General features: G+C 49.1%; 1 protein-coding gene across 1 annotated transcript in view; it reads right to left on the bottom strand.

Moving 5' to 3' along the window:
- Window positions 1-14,465: 14,465 nt before the first annotated feature.
- The window catches only part of Prmt8 (protein arginine methyltransferase 8), an 85,753-nt gene continuing 73,772 nt past the window's right edge, over window positions 14,466-26,446 (bottom strand). The window contains exons 8-10 of the mRNA XM_005378717.2: window positions 23,828-23,978; window positions 16,063-16,184; window positions 14,466-15,341 (exon numbers count right to left, since the gene is read on the bottom strand). Coding sequence (XP_005378774.1) covers window positions 15,258-15,341; window positions 16,063-16,184; window positions 23,828-23,978 — 357 coding nt within the window. The 3' untranslated portion in view covers window positions 14,466-15,257. The remainder of the gene's footprint in view (window positions 15,342-16,062; window positions 16,185-23,827; window positions 23,979-26,446) is intronic.

Raw genomic sequence — 26,446 nt, 5'->3', positions numbered from 1 at the left:
CATTTCCTAGTCTTTATTAATAGTGTCTTCTTTATAATGCTCTGTTTTCATCCTTCCTTCTTTTCTTTATACATGGGTTCCTTTAAGTCTTTGGATGTACATAAATAGCTTAGATTTAAAGTCTTAAGTCTGCCCTAGGTGCTGACCAAGTTGTGCTTGCCAGTGCCTCCTTCTTTCCTTCTTCTCCACACAACACGGCTAGCAGTCGGTCTCCCTCCTTAGCCCCACCTCTAGTCTCCTCTCCAGAGTCCTTCTCTCTTCTGATCTGGAAACAGAAAGGGCCCTTTGGGACTGAGTGTCTCCTGGCTGGACACCACCCAGTGGAGCTGAGGTGTCCAAGGAGGTGTCAGTCCCTTGGGGAAGTGAGGGGAGCCCAGAAACCCTTACATAGGGCTCCCACTAATCCAAACATCTGAAGCTTGAAAAGTAAAAGGAACTTTACTCCTATAATGAAATTATAGTACACATGCATGAAAAGCCCAAGACCCAGTGTTCTGGGCCACTGGCTGGGACCAAACCCCAGCCTGGCTTCTGGGACTTACCCACAGGGTGGTGCAACCACTTCTTCTGGGAAGTGGAGAGAGGCTGCACAAAGTCTAGCCAGGCCCAGACAGAATCCACAGGTTTGACCTTACTGGTCATTCCCTCCATCTTTATAGAAAGGAGTGGCTGATAGCATAGAAGTGCTGGGTGAACTTCCCATACCCCTTTCCTACCTCTGTTGGTGTTTCTATTAATAGGGGTATTAATTACCAGCAAAAGCAATAACAGAGAAGATCATAACTCCACTATTCACACAACTCAGTGGAGCCAATTTAATCAAAGTGCCCTACTTATGAGAACATTGCTGGGAGTGGTGGAGGCTGGGAGGCTGGGCAAGGCAGTGCTTAGAGTTGAGGAACTCAGGCAGCGTTGTATCATTTATCATCCTAGGGCCAGGGCAGAGTCAGGTCCAAGAGCTGACCTTTTCTCAAGCTGGGACCTCATTGAGACTTTGGCTCAGATTCAGAGGTAGTGTTTGCAGCCCCTTGTCATAGCACTGGGAGACTCCTCTCCCTACAAAGGAGGACTCCTAGAACCAGCAAAGCTTGTCCCGTCATCATGAATTAAGACTGGATCCATCTGACCTATGCAAATGAATACCACCCATAAAAGACTGCACTATTAAACAGAAATGGCAGAACACAGACAGAATGGGATCATTGTTTTTTCAACTTGGAAACAAGAATTGAAACATGTAGATGTGAACTCAGAATGAACATGGAGACATGACTGTGGAGGTGGATTCACCGAGCAGGTGCAGCACCAGGTCAAACACAGAGTGCCTGAGTGTAGTCCTAGCTCCCTTAGGATACTCTGTAATGGTGCTAATCACAGGGCTCTGAGGAGTGAAAGGTCCAAGGTCCTGAGAGCAAGAGCAACCATCTCTGTGGCTTCGTGTTTGACCCAGTGCCTGGCAAGCATCTTTACCTTATGGGAGCAGATGAGCATCATTTCTGGAGAACAAGGCCCACCCCTGGGAGAACTGCTCCTCTTGAGCCCAGGTCCCAGGGGCTGAACTGCTGTGCTTCTCTGTCCTGCACAGACCCATAGGGTTTGCTTCACTGGTTCAAATGAGGTGCTGCTTCTGGCTTTTAAAACAGCACACTGGGGAGCCTTCCAGCTGCTGTGATTCCATCGCCTCTCAGACAGTATGATGCCTATCAAAGCTTTCCATCTCAGCACCCCCTGTAGCTTCCCCAGTTGCTGCCAGTGGCAATCATTACCCTCAAGCTGTTCAACAACTCAATTTTGCTTGGGTTCCCTGCCTCTGTATAGAGAAGATGCTTCCTTGTCCATTTCTTTTTGTTCTTGGTGTGGAACCACCCTCTATTCCACTGTGCCTCTCCCAAAAGCTTTCTCTGCCCCATAAAGACCTGCTCAGAATAAGAACCTGCATGAAAGTTGTGTGGTTTCGGGCAAAACCTAGGTAGGCTGGGTGCCTGATCCCACTTCCTCATCTGCACAAGAGCACCCCAGCTGTTCTCTCACAGCAGGGACCGCAGAGAAAGAGCTGAGTCAACTAAATGGCATGCAGCAAATAATAGTTATTAGCACATCATGTCTCCCCATGCAGGAGACCAAACCAAACACTGGAGGATAGAGAGAGAATCTACATTCTTCAGTAACTGGGAGAAGCTAGAGCCAAGATAGATGCTCCTCCCATTTCCCTTTGGAAGGAGAATAAGTAAAACTTGCATTCCTTCAAGCCAGAGCCTTTCATGCTTTCTTTACCATGACTTGAGGTTGCACGGGGTGCCAGTGTCACAGAGATTACGAGGACTCACCAGCAGGGTTGTGGTCTCCATTTTTGTATCTACCATATGGACTACTACAGAGCAGACGCTGAGTGGTGAAGGCATGAGGTGGCTGCCCAGGGAAGACGGCAGGTTGTGCATTCTTGACTGAGCCACCTTTACATATATAGTTTATAAAACGTTTTCACTTGGGACGATCAGGAAGTTCTGGAGATTGATGGTGGTGGTCATGGCTGGCTGCACGTAGAATCACGAATGTACTTGTAAATTTTTAAATGGTTAAAATTATAAGTATTGTGCATATTTCACTGCAATAAAATGGAAAAACACACAAATATTCATGTTTCTTGAAGGACAGAAGGAAGGAAGGAAAGAAGGAAAGAAGGAAAGAAGGAAAGAAGGAAGGAAGGAAGGAAGGAAGGAAGGAAGGAAGGAAGGAAGGAAGGAAGAAAGGGATTGATTTTCATCCATCCCCAGCATTTAGAGGCTTTGAGTTAGCCTTGTGTTACAACTAGAGAAGAGGGACCTGGGAGGGAAGAAAGCCTGACTTATAGTCCTGGGAGCTGGAGGGCACTTGGGGGCAACAAACTCCTAGAAACCCACTGTACCAGGTATTTATGACACCCACAGTCTACCCCTTCCCAGGCCAGAACTCTGCACAGGAGGAGCTCTGCACCCCTGGTGCTCTCCGCTTTACCCACGCATGCATTTCTCTTGATGAGTTGGCCCTATGCCACTCATGGACAAGCTCCTTGTAGAACAGAATCTTCATGCCCTGAAAGCCAGTAGGAGTGCCATCCTGGCCCCAGAGAAGATATGAGAATATGTTGAATGGCAACCAAATGATGAAAGTCTTTTGCTGTTCCTGGACTTCTCTTGCATTGACTGTGGCAAGAAATACATTAACAGGCATCTTGAGCCATGTTGGCTTTGCATTGTAATAATTTCTGGTAAACAGTGGAAGGCGGAACCTAGGTCTGTGTTCAAGGAACAGACTGACTTTGGCTTTAAGCTTGTGCTGAGAGGCTCACAGGGACAGGGTTAGAAGCAGGGAACACAGACCCTAGAGACTTCATCTCAGCTAGCACTGAGCAATGGAACAGGCTTCCTGGAGCAAGCGGGTGGGGGTGAGCTCTCCCACAATGTGCTTTTAGAGAAGCCAGAAACGGAGCCTGTGAGTTACTGGGTCTCCACTCACTTTGTTCCTTGGGAGCCCTGAGTGATGTGAGAGGAGGTGGGCACGCCCCTCAGCCCTCCTACCCTCTGCCCCTCCTCCTCTGCGTCCTCATCTTGGGTCGGAGGCACCTGGCTGCAAGCGTTGCCCAGAGAGCTTCGTACCTCGCAGCTTCCCTGGCACAGGCACAGGTGCTGAGTTCCCACCAGGGCTCTGCCAGCTTCTCCATTGTGGCAAGTGAAATTACCAACTTCACACTGTGGGTCTATTTAAATCAGCCTTTCATGTCTGATGGATTTAAAAATATGCTAGGAGTCGGCATCTAAAACACAAGAAACACAAACACGAAGATGGGGCTGTGCTTTCTTTCCTCAGTGCCCCCCCTTCCCTTCCTCTCCCACCTCCAAGCAGTTTTCATTCATGAGGCCCATCCACCCATCCCTCCGTTTCAGTGGCACAAGAAGCTGGCACCTTCCCCAACTCTTGGAGCCCAGGAAGCCCCCATGTTAGTGTAAAGATGGGTCTCCCTCCAGCCACACCCCCTGCCTGGCCAGGAGAGCCTTCCACACACACTATCATTTGCAAATGCAACCGGGCTGACCAGCTCTTACCCTACTCCTTCACCCCAGGTCACAGGTGAGGAAAGACGGGGTTTGCCTAGGGTCAAGACCAGTAGCAGCCCTGTTCAGCAGGCTCCACCCCTGAGCCTTCAAATCGCTCCTGTCCATGCTTGGGAGGGGCCTGCCCTGCCCGTAGAGCTCTGCTCCTGAACTGTTCCCACTGGGCCCTGGTGCAGCAGCATGCCTGGTCTGTCCCCTGTGATCACTGGGAGATTTCTGGGGCGGTACCCACTTCCACCGGCCTAGCCCAGTTTTCTCCTGCTACAAACTAAGCCCAGCCTATGAGTGTCAGCTCATTGTGCCAGAAGCAGTGTCTCATCAGTGGCCCAGAAGCTGTTGGTGGCAGGGGGACAGCTTTTCTGTGTCTCAGCCCTGGTCCTCAGCTTGGGATGCCTGTTTGCATCACCTGTGGGGCTTTTCTTTATTTTTATTACTTTAATTTTGTTATTTTTAATTGTTTTACTTATCTCATTTTTTAAAAAAATGGTGTTAGTCTTGTCACCACCACCCCCTACAGCCACAGAGTCTAATTTATTAAAAGTTGGAAGAGCTTTTTCTCTTTATTATTTAACATTACTATCAGCAGCAGCAATAATGGGGAGAAGTAACAGACAGTGAAGCATCTCCTGAGCCTGCAAAGGTTTCCCTGATCTCAGATCTGCTGCCTGATGCCCCTGTCTCTGCACAGCCATTTCTGTGTCGACTCAAGAGAAATTCAGGACTTGCCTATGCCATGCAGCAGGTGGCTAACAAAGCAGACGCACAGGTTCTGGGCTTCTGTAAACCTGTGGGGTCCTCTTCATCACCAGGCCCACAATAGCAGCCACTTCTGCCTGCCGATATGCAGGGGACAGGTCTGGGCCAGGGCCTGCTTGAATCCTCAGGAGTGTGGATGTGTGACAGAGCTTTGCTGGAGCTGCATGGCCTGCCCATTCTGACTGCAGCACTGGCATCTTTGGAGAGCAAATTTCAGGTGGAGAGGCCTGTGGAGTCTGTGCTGTAATCTCCAAGTCAATGGCATTCCCTATCATCCACTACTTTGAATCCTTCAGGCCACCACTTCCCCCACTGAGGTGGAAATCAAAGCCCATTGTGGTCTGTAGCCCCAGGAGGAGATGACTGGGAGCTCACGAGGCTACAGCACTACAAAGCTCCACAAGGCCCTTCGGTGGCCCCCTGGCACTATTTCCTCTCAGTGAAAACTGAGGCCTCCAAAGAGTAAGGCAAGTGAGTGAGAGCTGAGATTGCCTGGCCCCAGGACCTCAGCTGAGGGCCATGACCTTGCACTCAGACTGCCCTTGGCTCCCACCACTAGCTTCCCCTCCTCGAACAACTCCCAGGACTTCTCTGCAGAGCCATCAGAATCTATGTCCCCTGAAGCCACCTCCCTAGAGACACCATGCCAAGTGACCCCTGAGGGAACCTAATCAGACAGGCAGTGGGAGCAGACACAACTTTACCACCCACCTGATGAGAATCACCCCACAAGCCTGTAGCCAGTATCCTTAATTCCATGTCCTCTCCATTATTAAAACAATTACCTACATTGGCAGTGGCAGATGCCTATAATCTCTGTACTCAGGGGCTGAGGCAGGAGGATCACTGAGTTCCATGTCAGCCTGGCCTACAGAGTGAGTTCAAGGCCAGCCCAAACTACATAACAAGACCCTGTCTCAAAAAAATAAAAATTATTTTCTGAGAGACAGCCCATCTCTGCACAGCCAAGACTAATAAAATGCAGTCAAGGCCTGGAGAAGGCTTCACTCTAGCCCATAATCTTGTTCACTCCGGCCTCTTGCTAGGAGGCCCCAGGAGCCTTCTGGGCCCCTGCACTGGTGCCCCTCACTCTGTGAGGCTTTTATTTCTCACTCCACTCTCCATTCTCCTCCAGAATAAGAAATCCCAACAGCCATTCTCCTCTCCTCCACTAACAAGTTGGGGACAAGATCAGTGTCATGAAATAAAAGCTGTAGAATCAGAAACTCACAGATTCCTCAAGCTGGGGATTATTTCAAGCTAATGCCTTCATCTCCTAAATGAGATGACTGAGTCCCAGAGATGGCAAGTGAACATCTCAAAGTGAAACAGCAGGTTCCCAGCAAGCATAGGAGCAACAGACAGCAGCACCATGCAACAAGCCATTGTCTACCTGTTGGACAAATCCTCCTGACTGCCCAAGATGGACCAGGGCCAGCCCTAGATGCTGAAATTCAGACAAAAAGTGGATACAGAGCCTGTCTTCCAGGGGAGACAAACACAAACCAGTGCTGATGAGACAGTGTAGTGAGTGTGAATACAGATTCTCACCCAGAGGCTGTAGGGAATCCAGTGTGGACTCAGAAGGAACCAAGGCATGCAAGTCCCGCAGGTGTCCAGAACCTCATATAAGTCAAAGCAGTGGCATGGAATTGTATTAAGCATGGCTTGCTATGGTGGATTAACTAATGATCAGCTTGTAACACCCAGCTGAACTAAATCAGTGGTTCTGAGTGTGAATGGCTCACCTGAGGATTGTTGCCAACAGCATAAAAGGAGAATTAGAGGGGAAAATGGTGTGTTGCTGATTCTCCGAAAGAAAACTGTCATGCTGGTTTTCCTGATATGAACTCAGCTGTTCTCATTGTTGGAGGAACTCAGGTCCTTGCTGTTGCTGAAGATGTCTGTGGTTCTCTTTGAAGGAACTCTGGTCCTTACCTTGAGCATCACTTTCTGGCTCCAGTACAGATCTCTCAGCCTGCTGGTACAGATCCTTCATCCCGCTGGCACAGATTTTCTAACTTCCATCACTGACATTTGGGTCTTCCCAGTGTAGATGCTTGATACAGACTTGCATGAGACGTTGTTGTGGGCTCCCGGCCTCCAGTTGGACTCAGACAAGACGTTGCCGTGGGGTCCAGGCCCTCAGCTGGATTCTTAGGTTTCTAGTGGATGGACAGATCTCTTGTACTCTTCTGTGTTTGACTTTTTGGGTGAATATTATAATCCTATAAATTATGTATCCTGTATTAAAGCTATTCCCTTGCAAACCTTACCTACAACACTTGCTGAGCAGGTATTAGGCATGCTTCTAATGTAGTCCTTACCATAATGCTATAGATACCACCAGTTTACAGAAAAGAAAACTGAGGCAAAACCCACTCAATGATTTGTCAGAGGTTACATGGCAGAAGGGGGTTACATGACCAGTGCTTCAGCTGCACACTTCCCACCACTTCCTCTTCCTTCCTCTCATCTCAGGGGCTTTTGGGCCCTTAATCTACAGTGTCACAGGATGCCTTCCACCCATGGGCCAGACAGCACACTTGGGTTCTACAACATCATCACACTGCCTCTGGACCTGAGTCATGTTTAATGACCCTGAGTCCCTGAAAGCTCTGGCCCTGCCCTGAATTCACACAACATCTCTAATCTAGGCATCTGCATGGCCACCTTTCAGAACTGTTTCCAAGCAACAGAGGTTCATGTGCTTTCTCTCTGGGACCACATAAAGCAAGTACTCTGATCTACCATGGAAGAGATTCCACTTTGACACTGTTCACCTCTCTGTCCCTGGGAGAGCCTAGAGCATCTGTGCATTGTTGCCTGATCCCTCAGTTCTAAGGATGAGGAGAGCTACCACTCTGATGCAGCTTCCATGTGCTATGCGCAATGCAGACTGCATCACTGTGCTGGCTCTTTTGACACTCGGAATAACTCTCAGAGGAAAGTGTTATTATCATTCCCATTTAAAAGGGAAAGAATTCATACAGGATCAGGCAAAAAATTTGATGGTGCACTTCAGGCCTCATTGATGTTCACTGGAAGACCCAGGTTTCCTCTCAGGACAGTTCTTCTCCAAGGCTGGCTGGAGCTCAAGGCTGCCTGCATGGCCATAAAACTACATTGTGAGTCTGCAAAGCCTGTGCCTTTGACTTCAAACACCATGTTTTATCCAACTGTGCCAACCAACTGTGGCCAGAAAGCAATTGTCATTGTATCAGAAATCCATTATGACCCACGGAGCCCCTGCAAGATGCTTGGAGAATACGTTCTGTGAATCGAAAGCAATGCCAGGCATTATGTGTCCCTGGAAACAGCTGCCCGGGGCTTGAAGACAGCAGAACAATCCAAAATGCAGATCCAGCTTTGCACAGTCCCTATCGACTGACTGCCTTCTGCTTCCCAGACAATTACATCCTCCAAGCCAAGAGGAAGCTGTCCTTGTGGGAAGAACAGTATGACATGACACCAGAAGAGATAATGCAAATGATCTCTGTGCACCAAGTGGCCCATTGCAGATTTCCTATTGGCCAATGAAGCAATCTTAAAATGAAGTAATCTGTATTCAAACCATTTTCAACAATAGCAACCAAAAGAAGCTTCAGGCTCCCTCCTGCACACATGGCCCTAGAGCTTCTGCCAGTCTACACACACACACACACACACACACACACACACACACACACGCACACACACACGCACACACATTTTCTGAGGCCCATTTCCAGAAGTAGGCAATGGGTTAAGTCAATTACCAATTTCCATGGGAGATGAATGCCAAATTGAGCTCATTAGATGGTAAGCATGTGTGGCTTGCAAATTTGTCCTGTCACTTTCCTGATTAAAATCTTTCTGTGTCTTCTCATTGCATAAGGAAAAAGCATCCTTGACATAGCTTGCAAGGCCCTTGACCTTGGTCACAGGCTGCTTTCCATCTTCTCTGCTCCCCAGGCACCCTTCTTGCTCTTCTTTTCCCAGGAGGCCTCTGGGCTGCCTCAGGCTGGCCTTGGCATGTGCTGTTCCCTCTGGATGCTTCCCCCCATTTCCCTCCTCCCATTCCCCTTCTACTTCCCCCTCATCTCCTGATTTTTCAGGTCTCAGTTTAAAGTCCTGTCTTCAGCAAAGCTCTTGATCTCATGCTCTGCCCAACAGTCTTCCCTTCAGCCTCTGCATTTCTCCTTTCATAATTTTCACCACTCATCTTTCATGTTTCTCCAGCAGGCTGGAAGTCCCAGGATGGCAGGCTAGTGTCCTTTTTGTTCACTGTAGTCTCAGTGTCTAGCATGGTTTGCTGCCACACAGGAAGGGCCAAAGAAGTTCTTCCAGAGTAGAGAACACTGGGCTGTCCCCATCCAACTGGGACTCAGAGGAAGGGAAGTAGGACTGTTCATAGTTCTGAAAACAGAGAGCCAGGCCCAGCATCTAGATAATTAAGCTGTGAGTGTATTTCCCTGCTGCCCCGGAACAGATCTCCCTTGTCTTATGGGGTACACTGTTCCAAGGCTGTGTAGCTATATGTGCAACATTGCTGTAGCTTGGATCTGGAATATTCCCCAAAGGTGCATATGTGCAATGCTTGACCCCCAGCCTATAGCACTACTGGGAGGTGGTAGAATATTCAGGAGTTGGAAGGAACTTGGATGGATTACTGGTCCACAACCTTGAAGAGAATATTAGGACCACAGCTGCTTTCTGTCCCTGCTTTCTGGCTGCCACAGGTAGCAGCTTCATCCACCAGGCATTCCCACCATAGCATGCTGCCCTGCCACAGGCCCAAAGGTGACAGGCCAAGTATCCATGAACTGAACAATCTGAAACTGTGAGCCGAAGTGAACCTTTTCCCTTAATAAGTTGATTTTTTTCAGGTGTTTTGGCACCATAGTGAAAAGCTGGCTAATATAAGCACTATACAATGCCTCTAGGCCTTGCTCCTTCTTTCCTGCACAGATGTCCTGGGGGTGCCATCTTCCCCCAGGCATGGAAAGGGATATAGTTCTGTTCTTCTGTGTCTTCAACTCACAGTGCCACAGTGCCACATGTCTCTGCCATATTAATGGCAACTTATGATAATGAAGTATTGGTTTGTTATTTCCTATAAACGTGGCCAAATGAGTCTCAAGTATTGATGTGGCTGTTATTGCTGTCAAGATACATTTCTCAGCCTGGTCCCCACCCTTGGCCCCCTTGCTGATTCTCAGAATGTGCTTCTGAGCCACTAATTCTGACCAACAAAGAGAACGCACACTCTGAGCACATAAACTTGACATATTATTAACCAAATCTAAATATGACTAGAGGAGTAATCCCCCCAGAAAAGCAACATGTGTTGAATTTCAGAGTAAATAAATGCTTTAGATTTTATCCTACTCTTCTAGATGTGGCAGAAACCAAGCACCAGACTGGATTCCTGGGCTCTGTGCCAAGGTCATGAGGAAGTTCCAGTGATTAGAAAGGTGTGAAGACAGACGGGGGTGAGGCCTGGCCCAGAGTGCCTTGGTGGGAGAGCTAGTGCTGTAACGGAGGATCTTCAGTTCTCATGGAAGGACTCATGTCCATTGATGCCAATTAGTCACACTCTGCTAAAGGGCTGAGGGAGGGGTTTTAAGACCTCCTCACGCCACTTTTGAAGCCTTTGAAGAGCTAATGAAACACAAAGCAGCCCTGGGCTCTGGGAAACTCTACTGCCCACTATATAATGGCCTGCACTCTAGGCCAGCAGTTGCAACCTTGGGCCCAGCCCACCACTGCCCTCAGCTCTGGCTGCAGTGCCCACTGCTTTTGGGGCCCACTGAGCTCACCAGCCCTGGGCCCTGGGTTCTCCATAACAGAATCTCAACACAGGCAATGATATTATTAATCAGCAAGTGTAGCTTCAGTTCCCACTGCGCTGTGCAGTTTCTAAGCAAGTCTTATGTTTACTTCTTTTCATTATGAACCCACCTCTTTCCCCCTGATGAAGACACTGAGTCTTGTTGGTGAGCAGTGACTTGTCCAGAGTCACATCATTGGTCAATAGCACAGCCTTGCTCTGAGCAGGTCCTTTGGCTCCAGAACACATGTCAGGTGGTGTGACTGTTCAGTGACAACTCGCTGACATTGGCAGTGAGCACAGCAGGGCCTGGTTGTAGTGACTGCATACAACAGTTTTCTCTGTCCATTTCACTCTGGCTGCCTTTGAGGCTGAAGAGTTGGCCCTGGATGCAAGTCCTTTGGCACTTTTGTCATGAGAAATGATTGTGCTAGCAAAAAGCAAGGTCTTAGGCTTCCCAGAGCACGATCATTCTGTTGACATGGCCAGCCAGGCCCTCTTGTGGCATTCACAAATAGCAGGAGAGCTGAAGTATATTCCTTTTCTGTTTCCAGGAAACTGACTGAGATCAGCTGAGGAGACAACACGGCTTCCTACCCATCCTGCAAGAATCTGGGAAGTGTGTCTGGCTCATAGGTGGCCTGTGGAGAGTGGACCAGGCTTCTCATGGTTCAGGCAAGGGAAAGCCCAGCCCCGTAGAGACTCCCACAGTGATTTCCACAAAGATAAGGGTGGTGTCAGCTTATTCTACTGCTGGATGGTATCTACTTCAATGCCTAGAACCTGAGAAATATCCAATAAATGTTGTTGGATTATCTCTTGATTGTGGAATATGTGTGCCTAAGCTTTTGCTAACTTTCCATTGGGACAGGACCATGGAGGCTCCAGACCTGGAACAAAGAACATTCCCTGAAGTTAGGCAGGCAAGGTGAAGACCATATATCTTCAGGAAGCCAGGCTGATTCTGGAAGCCATAAGGCAGGAGCTAGGCATTAGGGTCAACATATGACAGTCCAAGGTCCAAAGCAGGCTAGAGTGTGCCCAGGTAGGGCTGTCTTCAGGAGCAAGGTGTCCAGGGCAATGTCATTCAAGAACCACAATAGGCAGGTAGTGGGGGTCAAAAAGTATTTCTTCTGAGAAATGGCCCCCAAAACCAGGCTAGGGACCCTCCATGTCATAGGGAAAGGGTTTGCAAGAACAAGAGAGCTCCCATACTTTGTGGGACCTTAGAGAGGATGGCTAAAGACAGGAGATGAAGGGAAGAAAGATGCCCAGTGCCCACAATAAGTGCGAGGCCAGGGCCAGACTCCAGGCAAGGAGAACATACAGGGAGGGCATCTTCATCCATTTCCTGTTGCTATCACAAAATCTCCGAGGCTGGGTAATCTATAAGGAAAGAAGTTTCTTTTGGATCATTGTTCTGGAGGCTGTGATGTCTCATGCTGTTTCAGCTCATAGTAAAAAGCAGAAGGGCAGGCAGGGGTGTGCAGAAGAAAGGAGCACAGGCATCACCTTGCTTTGTAACCACTGGTTCTTGGTGACTAACCCAGTTCCTTGAGAGCAAGAACTCATATGAGACAGGCATTAGCTCACATAAGAGGCTTCATCCCCCTGACCCCACACCTCATACCTACCCTCCGGCACCTGCCTCAGGACCAACATGAGTTTTGCTGGGGACAGATCCTCACCACAGCAGATAGCCTGCTATGTCCAGCTACCTTCCATGTCCCTACTACAGTCTGGAGCCAGGTTGGACCATAGGTGGGGTGCTAAGTGCCAAAAATGGAGAGAAAGGATGCAGACACCAGAGGCCAGGCAGGGCCTGCAAAGGCCTCATCTATGCCCATGGAGTTTAATGGCTGTCTATCAAGAGGGGACATGGAGTGGCTCTTAGGACTGTGAAAAATATATTGGCCTCTCCAGCGAGAAACAGAAGGGAGTGGAGCTTAGGGCTCCTGTAAAGGCTCGGGGGCCCATTGCGTGGGAGTCAAGCGAGTGCTGGGATCTGCCTCTCCACACCTTCCAAATCTGATTCTGGTAGACTATGTTCTTGGAGCTTGTGGTTTAGGGGGCAGAATAGACTTCAGAACAGGGCCAGAGCGGCTCACGTACGAATGAGCCCAGACAGTCACAAAAGAGGTGCCATGGTTGCATGCTGGGAAGATGCGTGGGACTCCAGAGGACAAGAGGACTGACAAGGGAGGGAACCGCTGATGGGTTTTGTACAGTCTCCAAAAAAAGACTGAGCTGGAAGAAAAGAATCGATTTCCTAAGTGAAGTCGTCTCTATGGCATCTCTGTTGTGCCAGGACTTCATTTTCTACACGAGCTTCCATTCAGAGCATGTTCAAAGCAGATCTTGCTTATTTTCTACCAAATCTGAGGGAAATTACAATTCCCTCGGAGCATTCCCAGGAGCAGGGGGAGGAGGCAGCTGTGGAACTGCTTCTTCGTGCCTTCCAGGTTTCACTTCTGCAACCCAGGAGCAGCTTTGGGGGAAGGGACCCGATCCAGGCAGCTCCAGAAGGCTCAGAGCATGGGACAGGGGAAGCTCCTGGGGTGTGCCGCTTGTCTGATGGCTGGAGAGGATGGAGTGGTGTTCAGATGCCTGCAGCCCTCAAATTCCAGAGCACCCGGAGGACTGCACTGTTTCCTCTGTGGGCGGGGCAATCTGGGTTTGTGTCCCATTGGGTGGAATCCACCGTTAAGTAAGATTCTTTCCCTGCCTGGAGCTACGGCAGGGAAAAGTACCTGGGTGGACCAAATATCAGGGCTCTGGATTTCAGAACATGCCCAGAGTGTCCCCCTGCAGTGGAACCCACTTGTGGATGTCCTTCACATGCCCTTAGAGGAAGCCCCCGTCTCAGTGTCTTTCTTCAACCTCTTCCAACACCCTTGCCTTTGCCCCTTCTAAAGTTTCTCTATTTTTTTTTTTTTTTTTTTTTTTTGTCTGATAACTATAACAGAAAAGCACTGAGTCATTTTCACTGTATTCTTCACTGGACATGAAGAGAGTCTCACTTTCTGGGTGCAAGGCTCAGAACACTTGGCATGGGGCTTGGAGGGGGTGTGGAACTGGATTTGAGATCCTGACCCACCTCTGCCACTACCTGCACTGCTTGCAGTTCAGCTACCTCTCTGGTGCTAATGCTGCCTAGGGCAATTTCTCCAGGGCTTTGGGGAAGTTGACAAAATTCCAAGACATCAAAAAATTCCATTTTCACTGCCAAGACCCCCACCCTTGCACAGCTAAGCCTGAGTTCTCGTCTCCCTCCCTCCTTCCCAGCCATCAACTCTAAATGGCCCCTTTTCCTTCCTAGCTCCAGAACACCTCTCCAGAAGGAGATGACAGAATGAGACTGATGGTCTGAGCTAAAAATAACCTAAAAACAAACAACTCTAAGCACTTGACTGAACCGGCTAACTGCAGTACCTTGTATTTTCATCCTACAGGGATTCTGCTATCATATGTGGACTGGACCAAAGCTAGACATTTTCCTGACAGAGAGGCTCCACATAGCTCCTGGACTGCAGTCTCCCTTTCTGGAGCATCTTGGTCGGCTCCCCGTTCTACACACCAGCTCCAGTGCCCTGTTCCATCCCCAAGGACAAGAGCTTAGGAGTCTGCAGAAAAGATGCTCTTGAAACAGCCCAGAATTCCCCGATGCTCTTACCAGGGAGCTTACCATCAGGGAACAAATGCAAACACAGGCGGGGCCTGTACCCTTTGACTTGTGTCTCATGATGGCCTTTGACTAACCTGAATCCAGCCTCTTCCTCCAGAACCCTAGGAATACAAACATCCTCTTGCTTTGTTCTCAAGTTTGTTTATTGAGAGCCCACCGAGTCTGTGGTACTAATGCTCAGGGATCAGAGCCACAGTCCAGTCAAAAGTTGACCAGAGATAGTACAGAGAATATTTCCTAGCTGCATAACATCTGTAAGGGACAGGGAAGGAGAGAACTAATCACAAAACAAATTCCTATTCAAAGCAACAGAATCTCCTCCAAGAGTAATATGTTTTCTACGCACACACACCCACACACGCACACACACACGCACCCCTCTGAATGAACACATAATATACCCACTTGGTTGTATATGCATGCATATACAGGCATCTGTGGGTAAATAAACTACAATATATGCTTTATGCACACACACGCACGCATACACCACCACACAAATAGATAATCTGGCTTATGCTATCAAAGACACTATGTCTCCATGTTCTAGTAGAAGCAATCTGTCCTAGATGCCTGCAGCATGCAAAACTTGGAAGATCCAGAGAATCACAGTTTAGGAGGATGATGCGGATACACAGGTACTTTTCCATCCTTGGGGCCCCAGCCACAGGTTGCTCTTTTTTTGGTCACAGCAAACCCTTCCTGAAGGGCTCCCAGAGCAGAGTGGAAGAGCTGAAGCTCCCTGTTCAGGGCTGAGCTCACGAGAACCCTGGTGAGTTCACCAATCTTCAAGGCAGAGTTGAAAGCTCTGGTGTTCAAGTGTGGAGTCCTGCAAACAGCATTCCTGGGACAGCATGGCGGATCGAGGTGCGAGTTCCTTTCCTCGCTCACTCTCTGCAGCTCCCCACAGGTGCTAACGCATTTTGTAGTCATTAGATACAGAGGTTTCGCACAGTTGTCCCTTAAAATCCAAGTCTACTGTGAAGTCGAGGTCTCGCTGCAAAGAGAGCAAAAGGCCACAGCATGAGTCTGGGTAGGAAGCTGTGGCTCCTGCCCAGGCACAGGCTTCTTCTTGATACAACAGGAAGGGCAGCCTCAGGGTTCTTAAGGGTTTCCAGCTAAGGGATCACCACATAGAATCCTTGAGGTCTATTCTGGTACTTCATTTTTACCCCAATCCTTTCTGTATTCCCTCTGACTTTAGGAGAAGAGAGGGGATGCTGAATCTTCTAGGACATTGCTCTCCAAGCAGTCTGGAGACTTTCATGTACTGCTCACCCATGGTGCTACTCCAAAAGAATCAGTCTCCACCCACCAGATCAGATGAAGAAACGTGAGCTAAACCTCTTCCAGGCCCCCAGAAACTCCTATTTCCAAGCCCTACTCATCCTAAATGAGGTCGAAGCCATTTATTCAACAGTGCCTCTTCTCCGTCTACCCCCTCCCACCCCCGTGAAGACCTCACAACTGTCCAAGCCAAAAGTCCAGAGGATGGCCTGGAGAAAGCATCTAGCCGCTGAGTCTGCAGGGTTCAGGCTGGAGCTCTTCAGTTAGGCCTGGTCATCCACAAATGCAGCTCCCTGCTGCCCACCTGGGAACATTTCTGACCACACAGGACATTAGAACCAGACCATTGGGTCTTGGGAGCTCTTGAGACCAGCACCATGGGTCCCTTCTTGTCAGTGTTCCTGACCACTTAGAGGGTCCTCGGCACTCACCACATTTTTGGCATTTGGCTTCATGGATATGGTTCCATAGATTTCCTCCCCTCTCCGGACAGTGAGGTAATCTTCTAAGTAGAAGACAGTCTGCTTCCAGTGGGTGTAGGGAGCATCCGGGGCTGAAGGGCGACATCACGGGAAGAGAAAGAGGAGTCAGAGACTAGGTGTCCAGAAGGGCTGAGGCTGGCCTTCACACAGAAGTGCTGGGCTTCCATGGAACTCATTGCAATCACAATACACCCACATTCTCACAGAGTTCAGGCCCAACTTGACTCCAATGCTCTTTCCTCCCAACACATTTTTACCCCTCAGGACTGCTGATCTTAGTGAGGCACCAGAAGAGAAACAGGCCTAATATTACAGGCCTAATACTACATGAACATGATATTACATGTTCATACGCATGTCACAAGTAAATCTCATGATATTCCTGTTTTAATTAGTCCAACAGAGCAAGAGTACTCTTTCAGACAGTGTGGGCAAGATTTATAGAACAGGCCATCCTATACCCCCTCAAATCAGTGGTCCCCAACCTTTTTGGCTCCAGGGACTGTTTTTGTGGAAGACAATTTTTCCATGGGCACAAGGCAGAAGAGATGTTTGGGACTAGATCTGCATAAGAAGTGTGCAGCCTAGGTCTGCTGTATGCACCCTTCACAGTAGTTTTCATGCTCCTCTGAGAATCAGTGCTGCCAGTGCCACTGGTCTGCAGAAGGTGGAGCTCAGGTGATAATGCCCAAAATGGAGAGCGGCTGTAAATATAGATGAGACCTTGCAGGCCCGTTGGTCCCTGTTCACCTCCTGCTGTGTGGCCCAGTTCCTAAGGACATCGATCTGGTACCAGTCCATGGCCTAGGGCACTGGAGACCCCAGCCTTAAATGACATCATTTATGCAAACATCACAGCTAAACCAGTGCTCCAGTTCCCCTGACATACTTGCTGTTCCATCCACAAATAGCTTTCTGTGCCTGTTGCTGTGTCCTACAACAGAACTCTGTACCCTGGCCAAGCTTGCTGTGGGCTTCCAACAGTGCCTTCCTAATTGGACCAGGAAGAAAGGCAGATGACTGTCCTTGCACAGGTCACTCTGCCTGAATGACCCATGGCCGCAGTGATGCTTGTCCCTGCCCCTTGTAGCCCGTGGGTCCTGGCTCTTTGTGAGAGGTTCTGCCTATGACCTTCCTCCCCCTCTTCAGCAGTGCTATGTTTGGACCATTATTCTCCTTCATCAGTAACTTCTCTCTGCCTCAGGCCTCAAGGTCAGCCTCCCCTGGCTACTTGACCCTGGATTAGGGCTCCAACAGCATCCTGAGTTCATGTCACCATGATGTTGAGCATGCTGCAGTACAGATGCCTCCTGCTCCACTTGCATCCTCCACAAGAATACATGAGGGTAGGGGCTATGTATCTGCTACAGTATTCAATCTGTAAGTATAGGATACATGGACGATGGCAAGAGCCAAAGAGCAGACATCTTGTGATGCCTCAATATTCCCATACAATTCCATTATACTGGAGCTTTTGGACTCTGTGGATAAGAGGAGAACCCACTTTACAGTCAGCTCCTGTTGGCCCAGCCTCTCCCCTTCCTCCACCAGAGCTTCCTCTACACATGGAACCAGTGCTAAAGATGACAAGACACTGGGATAACATGATAAGGACTTTTCAAATCAATCAGTAGAAAGACTTCAGTGTGACTTCTGGGGCAGAACAAAGCCCGGTCACTGGGAATTACTACAGGCAATTTTCAATCCACCAGGGAGAACTGGAGCTGTATCACAATCATATGAGCTCCCCAAGGTCCATCCTGGCAGTGACTACATAGCCACTCCAGGTGTCATGCAGAGTGTGGCCATGAGACCTCTAAGATCTTCCAAAGATCAATATGAATTGAGTTAAAGAGTTTTTCTTTCTTTGCACTTTGCAGTGAACTGGCTTGGCCAAACATCAGTGGTATGGACGGAGTCTCCAGCAGCCTTCAGTGCGTGCCTTTGGAAACCAAAGCACACTCAAGGTCACGGGGACAAAGCACAGCCTGTGCACTTGGAAGGAAAGGAGCACCACAAATGTGCAAGCTGTGCGTTTTAGACCCCAATCCTCCCTGGCTTCCAAGGCTCACTGCTGCTTGCAGGCAAAGTCCACCTGTGTCCCACGTGCTTCATGCCAGCTACCTCTAAATAAATTGTCAGAAGATGGTTTCAGGTTGTGCAGAGAATGTCAGCGCATGACTGACAGTATTCTCACCCCCACTTCCTCCTACATTGGCTCAACCAGGTGTCTCTCCTCTTCCTAAAGACCTTCAGGCAAAGGAACTCAAGTAGCCTTCTTCTGTCACCAAATCTGAGACTTGCTGGCCAGCAAACCCAGGGGTCTCACTCTGATGGTGGCTGCCAAATCATGCCAGCTCTGGGCTGGAGAAAAATCATTTGTGTTTCCTCAATATCAAAACCAAGCGTGAAGAACTTCCCCATGCATCTCATGCCTGCTATGGATCCATTGACCTTGGGCTAATTGTCTAAGCCAGAATCTCAATCTTAGCTTGTCATTAATGTGTCCTTTCTCGAATCTGGAGTTTTGACTGTACTCCAAGCATTGGAGTGCAGTAATTGCGGAAAGTGGACAAACCTGCCGAGACATAGACTCACCCCACAGATCTAACAGCCTGAGAAGATACCAGTGATTCTGGAAAGCAGAAAAACCTGATGAGACATACACTCTCCCACCAGGCACTGCAGGTACATAGCGATGGGTAGAATCACTGTGCATCCTTCTTCTCTTAGGTAGAGGTAGTAGAAAGACACTTGTTCGGCAATAGTAAACCCAGTTTCTACTCTCTACCTTGCCACAGACTTGCACTGCAACTCTAGGTTCATGTTCTACATCGGCAGAATATGGGTCACAACACTTACGCCCCAAGGTACTCAGCATGAGATGAGAAGGGGAGGGGAAGGCATACTAAGGGTGACCAAACTTCCAGTTGTGCCCTGGATAGTTCCAGTTTGTATCTGTTCTTCTGGTATAAGTATTAATAGCTCTCCATTTTACTTGTAAAAGTGCCCTTAATTGTGCCCTTAAATTGTGTGCTCTCTATACATATAACATATGAGGCTTATATTAGGGTATTGCTAAGCCACTGCATCTAGTAGTTATTTCATCATTATTGAAAGTGTTACACAATTCTATTCATCTGAGCAAATGACCCTGGCCTGCAAGGATAAGCTGCCTCTCTCTGGTTGTCTAGAATGTCCTGAGGGAGCATTCAATATAGCTAAGCTTAGGATGAGCAACGAGCACAGGACTACAGACTACATCCAGAGCTCTCCGGCAAGTAAACAGGTCTTCCCTCCCTCCCCAGTCTGAAGCCATCAGGATCTACAACTGGTTTACAGCTTTCCCTGTTATGGAGATGGCTTTCTCCTTGTAATGTTCTGGCCCCACACACCAGCCCCTCTTTGCCTTCCTCCCTCACACCCTGTTCCCATCAGTCTTTGGGTTCTAGATCATGGACACATTTCACTCCATACTTAGAAGTGTGTATGACCAGTGCTGGCCACAGCATCCAAGTTACAGGTGCAAATTCCTTCATCCTTGACTTCTACTTGGGATGCTGAGCATCTGCCAGCTGTGGTTCTAAATATGGGGAATAGCAACAAGATGAGCACTACTTTGTATCTGCCCTCCCCCTGCAGATCTTACAGCCTGAGAAGACAGTCAGGTAAAAGCAATAAAGAGAGGATGGTAGGGGTTGTGCTCAAGGATGGGGGCCAGGAACACAGAAATGTATGGGAACAAATGGCAGGTGCTACTTAAAAGATTTTCTTGGTACTTTTGGAAAGGGAATCTTGCTTTCTGTTTCACTCCCCAGTGGCTAGGTGGCTGGCAATTCTTTCTGGGATATAATAACTTTGAAAAGCTGTAAATTTGAAACCATATTCCCTTATGGTTTCATAAGGGGCTGCAAGCCTTTTGGAGAATTCAAGACTGTGTACCAAGAAACTTCTTTGACCTGGGAATGTGATTCAATGTCACAGGCAGGCAAGGCTAGAAAAAGGATGCTGGGCCCCAGACTCAGAACATAAGTGGCTCAACTTTGCTGATTGCCTAAAGCCTGGGCCCTGAATCCAGGCCTGCTGCTGTCTGAGCTGTTGTCTTCTACCTATGCAGCTTAGCTGGATTCAACTACAACCCAGCATCCCCAGGTCCATTTCTACCCCTCCCACCAAGAACACATACAAGACATAAGGATGGTGGGATGGCGGTGCCTGCTGGCTGGTGGTTGTGGCTCTTGGGGACAGTGTCTACGGTTCAAGGGGCCATTTTTAAACTGTGCACTATGTGGTGGGTTTTTGGTTGGCTCTCCCTGCCAGCTGCCCTGGACTGAGATGAAAAACTTAGTGAAAGGGCCCTGGGGAAGGGGTTACATAGCACACTGTGCTTTGCAAAAAGTTCAAAGGCAACTGGACCAAGCAGTAGCTTCTTTAGGTACATGCATACATGTGATGAAACATTTTGAAAAATAGCAAAGGTCTGGTGTGGTGGTGCACATTACTGAGATGACAATAAGTAAATAAATAAATAAACAATATGTGAACCTCACATGGTCCCATGATGACAGTTTGTCATGAGCCCCAAATCAGTATAATCACCTGAGATCTTGAAAACCCAAAAGGCATGACTGCTGGCAGACAGAAGCACACAATCTGAGTCTCCACATCCACCAGCTCCACAGGAGCCAGAAAACTCTGTTGTATGCTGGAAATGAAACTCTATGCTCACATCCCAAAGTGGCAGAGAAATTATTTGGGCCCTGAACTTGGGCTGTGAGGCCCATAGGCACAAGGATCTCATGAGTGCAGAGATCTTCTCTGTGAGAGAGGAAATGGGAGCCCCTGTGCAGAGGTCAGCAATACTAGTCACACTCACAGCTGTCATATTAGGGGCAGTCTCTCATAAGAGTAGGGCTCTCAGACTTCAGCACGCCTCAGATAACTAGAGGTGGCCTTAAGACCCAGACTGGTGGGTCCCATCCCAGAGCTTCTAATTCAGTGGGGCTGGGGCAAAGCCTGACTTTCCAATGCTGGAAAATCCCCAGGCAACACTGATGCCCCTGTCCAAGGACCATGCTTTGAGATCCACTGTACCAAGGCATGGGAAGCTGAGGACTGTAAGACCTCCAAAAGCCCCTTAGGACCTAACCTGATGGAGTTTTGTGCAAAGGGAAGGAAGTATCACATCATCATTGCAAAAAACCAAACAAAAACAGAGGATTTAGTCCTTGAGTCTGTGTGGGACATGGTGCAAATGTGGCCAGTGAATAGGAAGGAAATGGGTCAATGGATTAGATGCTTCAATCCAGGGGACAGATCTTGAGTGAAACCCAGAGCCAAATTCTTTCATTCTGGCCTTGAATTTCACTGCACCTCCTCTGCAGGGCCCAGCAGACTGCCTGCTTGGTTTCAGGGACAGGAAGTAGGTCATTTTAAGGAAAAACAAATCTTATTGAAAGATGCAGGGCTGGAGTCCAGGCTTTAGAAGCCCAGATCTTTTCCCATTGTGTGTTTGTGCATTGACTTTCTCACCACCTGCAGCAGGGCAGGCCCTGGGATAAGCATTGTCTGGGGATAGGTGAGGGAAAGTCAGCCACTGTGGCTTTGTTTCTAGGTTGCAATTTTAGCTGTGGTCCTCAAACAAGCTCTTCCTCAGCTCTTGTACTACCTCTACTCCTTCACCATCACTAGACCAAGTCCTTTCAGGTCAAGGAGAATCTCCCTTCTTCCCCTGACTTCTGCCCATTGGGAGGATGGCTCACTGACTGCCTCTATGGAGAGAAGAAGCTGGCAGTGACCCAGGTTGGGGCTCTCTGGTCTTCCCTAGGGCAGGCCCCACCATGGGCCTGGCTAGTACTTTCTAGAGCCCTGGTCATGGTGGTTGGGAGACAACAGTTCTAAGGAATGCCTTTCTGTGAGAGGTGAGTAATCTCTTGCTCGCTTTGTCCACAGAAGAATCTTTGTCATTATGGTCTCAGGAAGTGAATGTTCATATACTGCATTTCTGGGAGAACTCACTTATGACCTCCTCCTGCCACATGCACTCAGCCTTGACCACGCACTCTGAGTACCCAGGAAGAGTCCCAGGAATGGCCCATTATGAACACATTCCCAAAGTGGGAGCATAACTATCACAGACTCACTTAACAGACTGGTTTAGAGGTTTTTTAGAAGCCAGAATAAAGACATGAATGAAATATGATCTCTGCCTTTGAGAGCAGCAAGTAGATGAGGGTTGCAAAGAAGAGTGGGAATGTTGAACACATGATGTCACAACCTACACTGGAATCGAGCATAGTGGTTTTAAAAAGAAAGTGGGTCTTCCCATGAGGTTATGGAAGCACCTCCAAGATAAGCAATTGACTAAGAAAAGGTAGTGAGGGCAGTGTGGATAGTGCAAGCTGACCTACTTGTTTAAACAGGTGTCATTTTGATACTCTACGACAGTTAAGGGGAAGCTGAATTGCATGTTCTCAGGGATCCCTTGCACTTATACCAAAGGTTAGGGAGCTCTGAGAACCTAAACTCAACCCAAAAGGAAAGAAGTGTTCAAGTACCCTTGAGCTGAGAGATGATGCCTGTCTGGGGCTATATAGGAGAGAGGGTGACAAGCTGTTGTGAGCTGAATTGGGACCCCCAACATTCATGCTTGATCCTCAACCTCCAGTACCTCGGAATGTGACTCTATTTGGAGATCGGGCCTTTAAAGACATAGTTAAATTAACACAGGTACTTAGCATGGACCCTATTCCCCATGGCTCATAAGACGGGAGAACCTCCCAGAGCTCCGGGAGCTGCAGGGATCCCAGCGTGGCTGCGCATGCACGGCACAGTAATGATAGGACAGGGCTCAGGCGGTCTCAGCAAGCATGGCTGGGAGGAATGAGCTGCAGAGGGGTGAGGCCAGGCCATAGGGTGCCTCTAAATGGAGCCTGGGTGGGTGACATGGCTCAGTTGTCCCCAGAAGTTCATGCACTGGAGACTTGGTCCCCAGTGCTGCTATGGTGAGAGGTGGAGCCTTCGTGAGATGAGTGGGCCTCAAAGATGCTGCCCTCAGGAAAGGACTCACTCGCTCGTGAAGTGGTGGACTTGTGGGGATTGTAAGGTGGCTTGTCCAGCACGCTCACTCTCTCTCACCCTGGGGTGCCATCTGTGGTGCCCTCTGCCACGATGTTTGAGACCTGACCAGATGCCAGCACCATGGCCTTGGACTTTCTGGCCTCCAGAACCAGAGGCCAAATACACTTCCATGCTTTCTAAATTAACAAGTCTTCAGAATTCTATTACAGTGACAGAAAGTAGATGACGATAGCAGGCGTGATCTTTGGGGAGTACATGATCTAAGGAAGAAACACGGGGACTGATCTGTAGCTGGATCCTGTACTGAGGTGTGGTAGGAGAGGCAGAGCTATCTCAGCAGCTCCGTGTCTTCAAACCTCGCACAGAATGAGCTCAGTAAATGTGAACAGAACAAACGTGCATTTAAAGAGTCTCAGGGGAGCCCTGACCCAATACCTGCCTCCTCATTCTCCTCATCCCACACTCTCCCTTTGGGAGGATGGACCACAGTCTCTTACTTTCCCCTGGGGCAGCATGTCCAGGCCCTGGTGACCCCCGTACAGTCCCGCAGTCGAAGCCTGCCTGGTCACCATCCACAGAGCCTCAGCGAAGCACAGAGGAGGACGGAAGTCTAGAAAGCCGACAACAAGCTCACCTGTGGAAAACCCCATTTTCTTGTGGCACTTGGTAAATTCAATATTAAAATAGGTGACAAGGGCGTGGACATAGTCGTTGCGCTGTATCTGCAGGCAGAATGCGGAGGTGAATGACAGCTCTTCCGTCTTCACGGTGTAAATGTCTACCTCCTGCAGCCCAGAGGAGAGAGAATGCCATAGACTTACAGCTCTGCGAGGGCCGGGGCCTAGCTGCAGCCTCATCCCAAGAGTTCCTCCTCAGGAACCTCTTTCCAGGTGCCATTATTCTTAGGGTGACTTCCAGGCCCACCTGCCACCTCCCAGCTACCTCCCCCACCCACTCTAGGGTGGAAGACCCTCAGGAAATGGTGTGAATGAACATTAATGCAAGCCTGAGGGGAACAAAAGTAAGCAGGTAAATCTGCTAGGAAGAAGGGCTGATTGGATGGTGCATCCCTAAACTGAGTCAGAGCAGCAGTGTGGTCCACCTCACATTGCAGCCTTCATCCCATCACCCTCCAAGTGGGGTCCCGTATGTCAGCATCACTTGGGGTCAGATTCTGAGGGGACAAGGAGGGCAATCCAGACCTCGTGACTCAAATCAGCAATCTGGGTGGCCCAGACCCTCCCAGAAATTCCGTGAACCAGACCACTCATTTCCTGTGTGTGTGTGCATGTGTGTGTGCATATGCATGCATGTGTGTGTGTGTTTTAGCAGGAGCAGGAACCAGGCATTGTCGTGGGGAGGTTGGGAACCTCAGCTCACACAGTCACAGGCTGCACTGAAGGGAGGTCTGCTAAACCTCTGTAACGAGGCTGCTGCATAAGTTTGAAAAACAAATAAATAAAAGCAAAGGAATAAGAGGTGAGAATTTTCAGTTTCCACTGGAGAATTCAGAACACAAAGAACTAATAATTCTCACAATTTCAGCTGGAAAGTTGCTGAAAATCAATTTTGTGTGGAGAGAAAGCACTATAGAGAGATGTCTGCGATGTGTTCTTCCTCTGTGAAGGGCACTGGTCTGTGGTTTGTGGGTCACCAAGAGACAGGGAGGAACCCCGCCCCCCCAGGGACCCAGAGGGCTCTGGACAGAATCTAACAAGGCCTGAGGACACACTGACCGTGGTTAGGGCTGTGCAGCAAGGACCACTGTAATGGTTTGGGTCAGAATCCCCCAAGAGCCTCGTGTGCTCAGAGGTGGGCCTTTGGGAGGCGATTGAATTGTGAGGGTTTGTAGCTGACCTGCTGTTAGAAGGTGGGGTCTGTAGAAAGAGGAGTCTTTCAGAGTGTTTCCTGGAAGGGTGAATTTCCTTCTCAGCTCCTCCTTTACCTCTCTCCTTCCCATCCATCATTCCCTGAGCTAGCTCTCCTCTTCCAGGCTCCTCTGCCATGTTGTCCTGCCTTGCGCTGAAACCTCTACAAGCTCTAAGCCAAAGTAAACCTCTCCATTAACTTCTGGGTATTGGGTATTATGTCCCAGCAACGAGAAAGTGGCTGAGGCAACACTATCTTGGGATGCTGCAAGAGGCAGACAGGGATCTGCATGCCTGATGGTTCCAGGAGGTTCTCCTGAGACCTGGAGACAAATCAGCAAAGTGACATGGCGTAAATGGCTTTGGTCTGTCTGTACTCCAAAGGTAAACAAAGGAAAAAGAGATGCAAAGTAGCCTAGGACCTAAAAAGAGAAGTCCTGACCCACAGAGGAGAAAGAGGGATGGTCAAGGGAGCTGATTAGATCAGAGTGCTGCTGGGCCCCAGGTAAGCAGCCTGGCAGCCCTGGGAGAGCCAAAGCTCTGGTTATGGTTGGGAAGCGGGTGGCTGCAGGACTGGGGCACAGAGCACCCCCTGGTGAAGCCGTTTTCCAGTGTAAGTTACTCTGAGCTTCTAAAGCCCAGAGACGGGGGCAAGGACCAATAAGAGGGTGAGCCAGCGCCAGTCTGGCGACCAGAGTGGGTGGATTATAAAGCACATCCCTTCCACAAGCCTCTCATCCAACCGCAGTACCCCTGCTGTAGCATTCCCCATAAGCATCCTACCCACAATTGATGCTGATTCTCACCCCCTACCAGGTAGCTCATGCCGTTTCCAGGCGTCTCCAACATCATGACCTTCTTCAGAATTAGTAATAAGAGCCTGCACCTGTCTATGCCACTTACACTCAAAGGACAAGCCAGGTACCTCATCCAACCCACAGGGCACTCAGACCTTTCCTTCTGCTACATAAAGCATCCCCGATTGTCAGGAAGGGTCTCCAAGTCAGTCTCCAGTGCTTCTCCCTCCTGATCCTCCTGCTCTGGTGGGTTCCTCTACTCTCAAAGCTGAGTGTGATGCTGACCACACCAGTCCTGCACTCTTCCTCCTAGGACAGTCCTCGGGCAGCCAGGGCCATGAAAGGGCACGTGGAGCCCAGTCTGCCCACATTCGAGTCTGCCAGCCCTCCTAGTACACATGGTCCCTCCCAGCCACACATTATCCACGAGTCTCCTCCAGTTCCAGACCTTCTGAGCAAGCCAGGGTGAACTCATCTTTACTAATGGAACCAACACAGTACGAAGGCTTGTGATGTCTCCTCAGCCAGTGCCAACAACCAGGCTCCATGGTTCCCAGTACCTTTCTCTTCTGGCCTCTCTTCCCCCCG

Source organism: Chinchilla lanigera, unplaced genomic scaffold, assembly GCF_000276665.1.
Source record: "Chinchilla lanigera isolate Chin_1 unplaced genomic scaffold, ChiLan1.0 scaffold00012, whole genome shotgun sequence".
Lineage (NCBI taxonomy): Eukaryota > Metazoa > Chordata > Mammalia > Rodentia > Chinchillidae > Chinchilla > Chinchilla lanigera.
The sequence above is the reverse complement of the archived record's forward strand: the minus strand, read 5'-3'. Positions and strand labels throughout refer to the sequence as shown.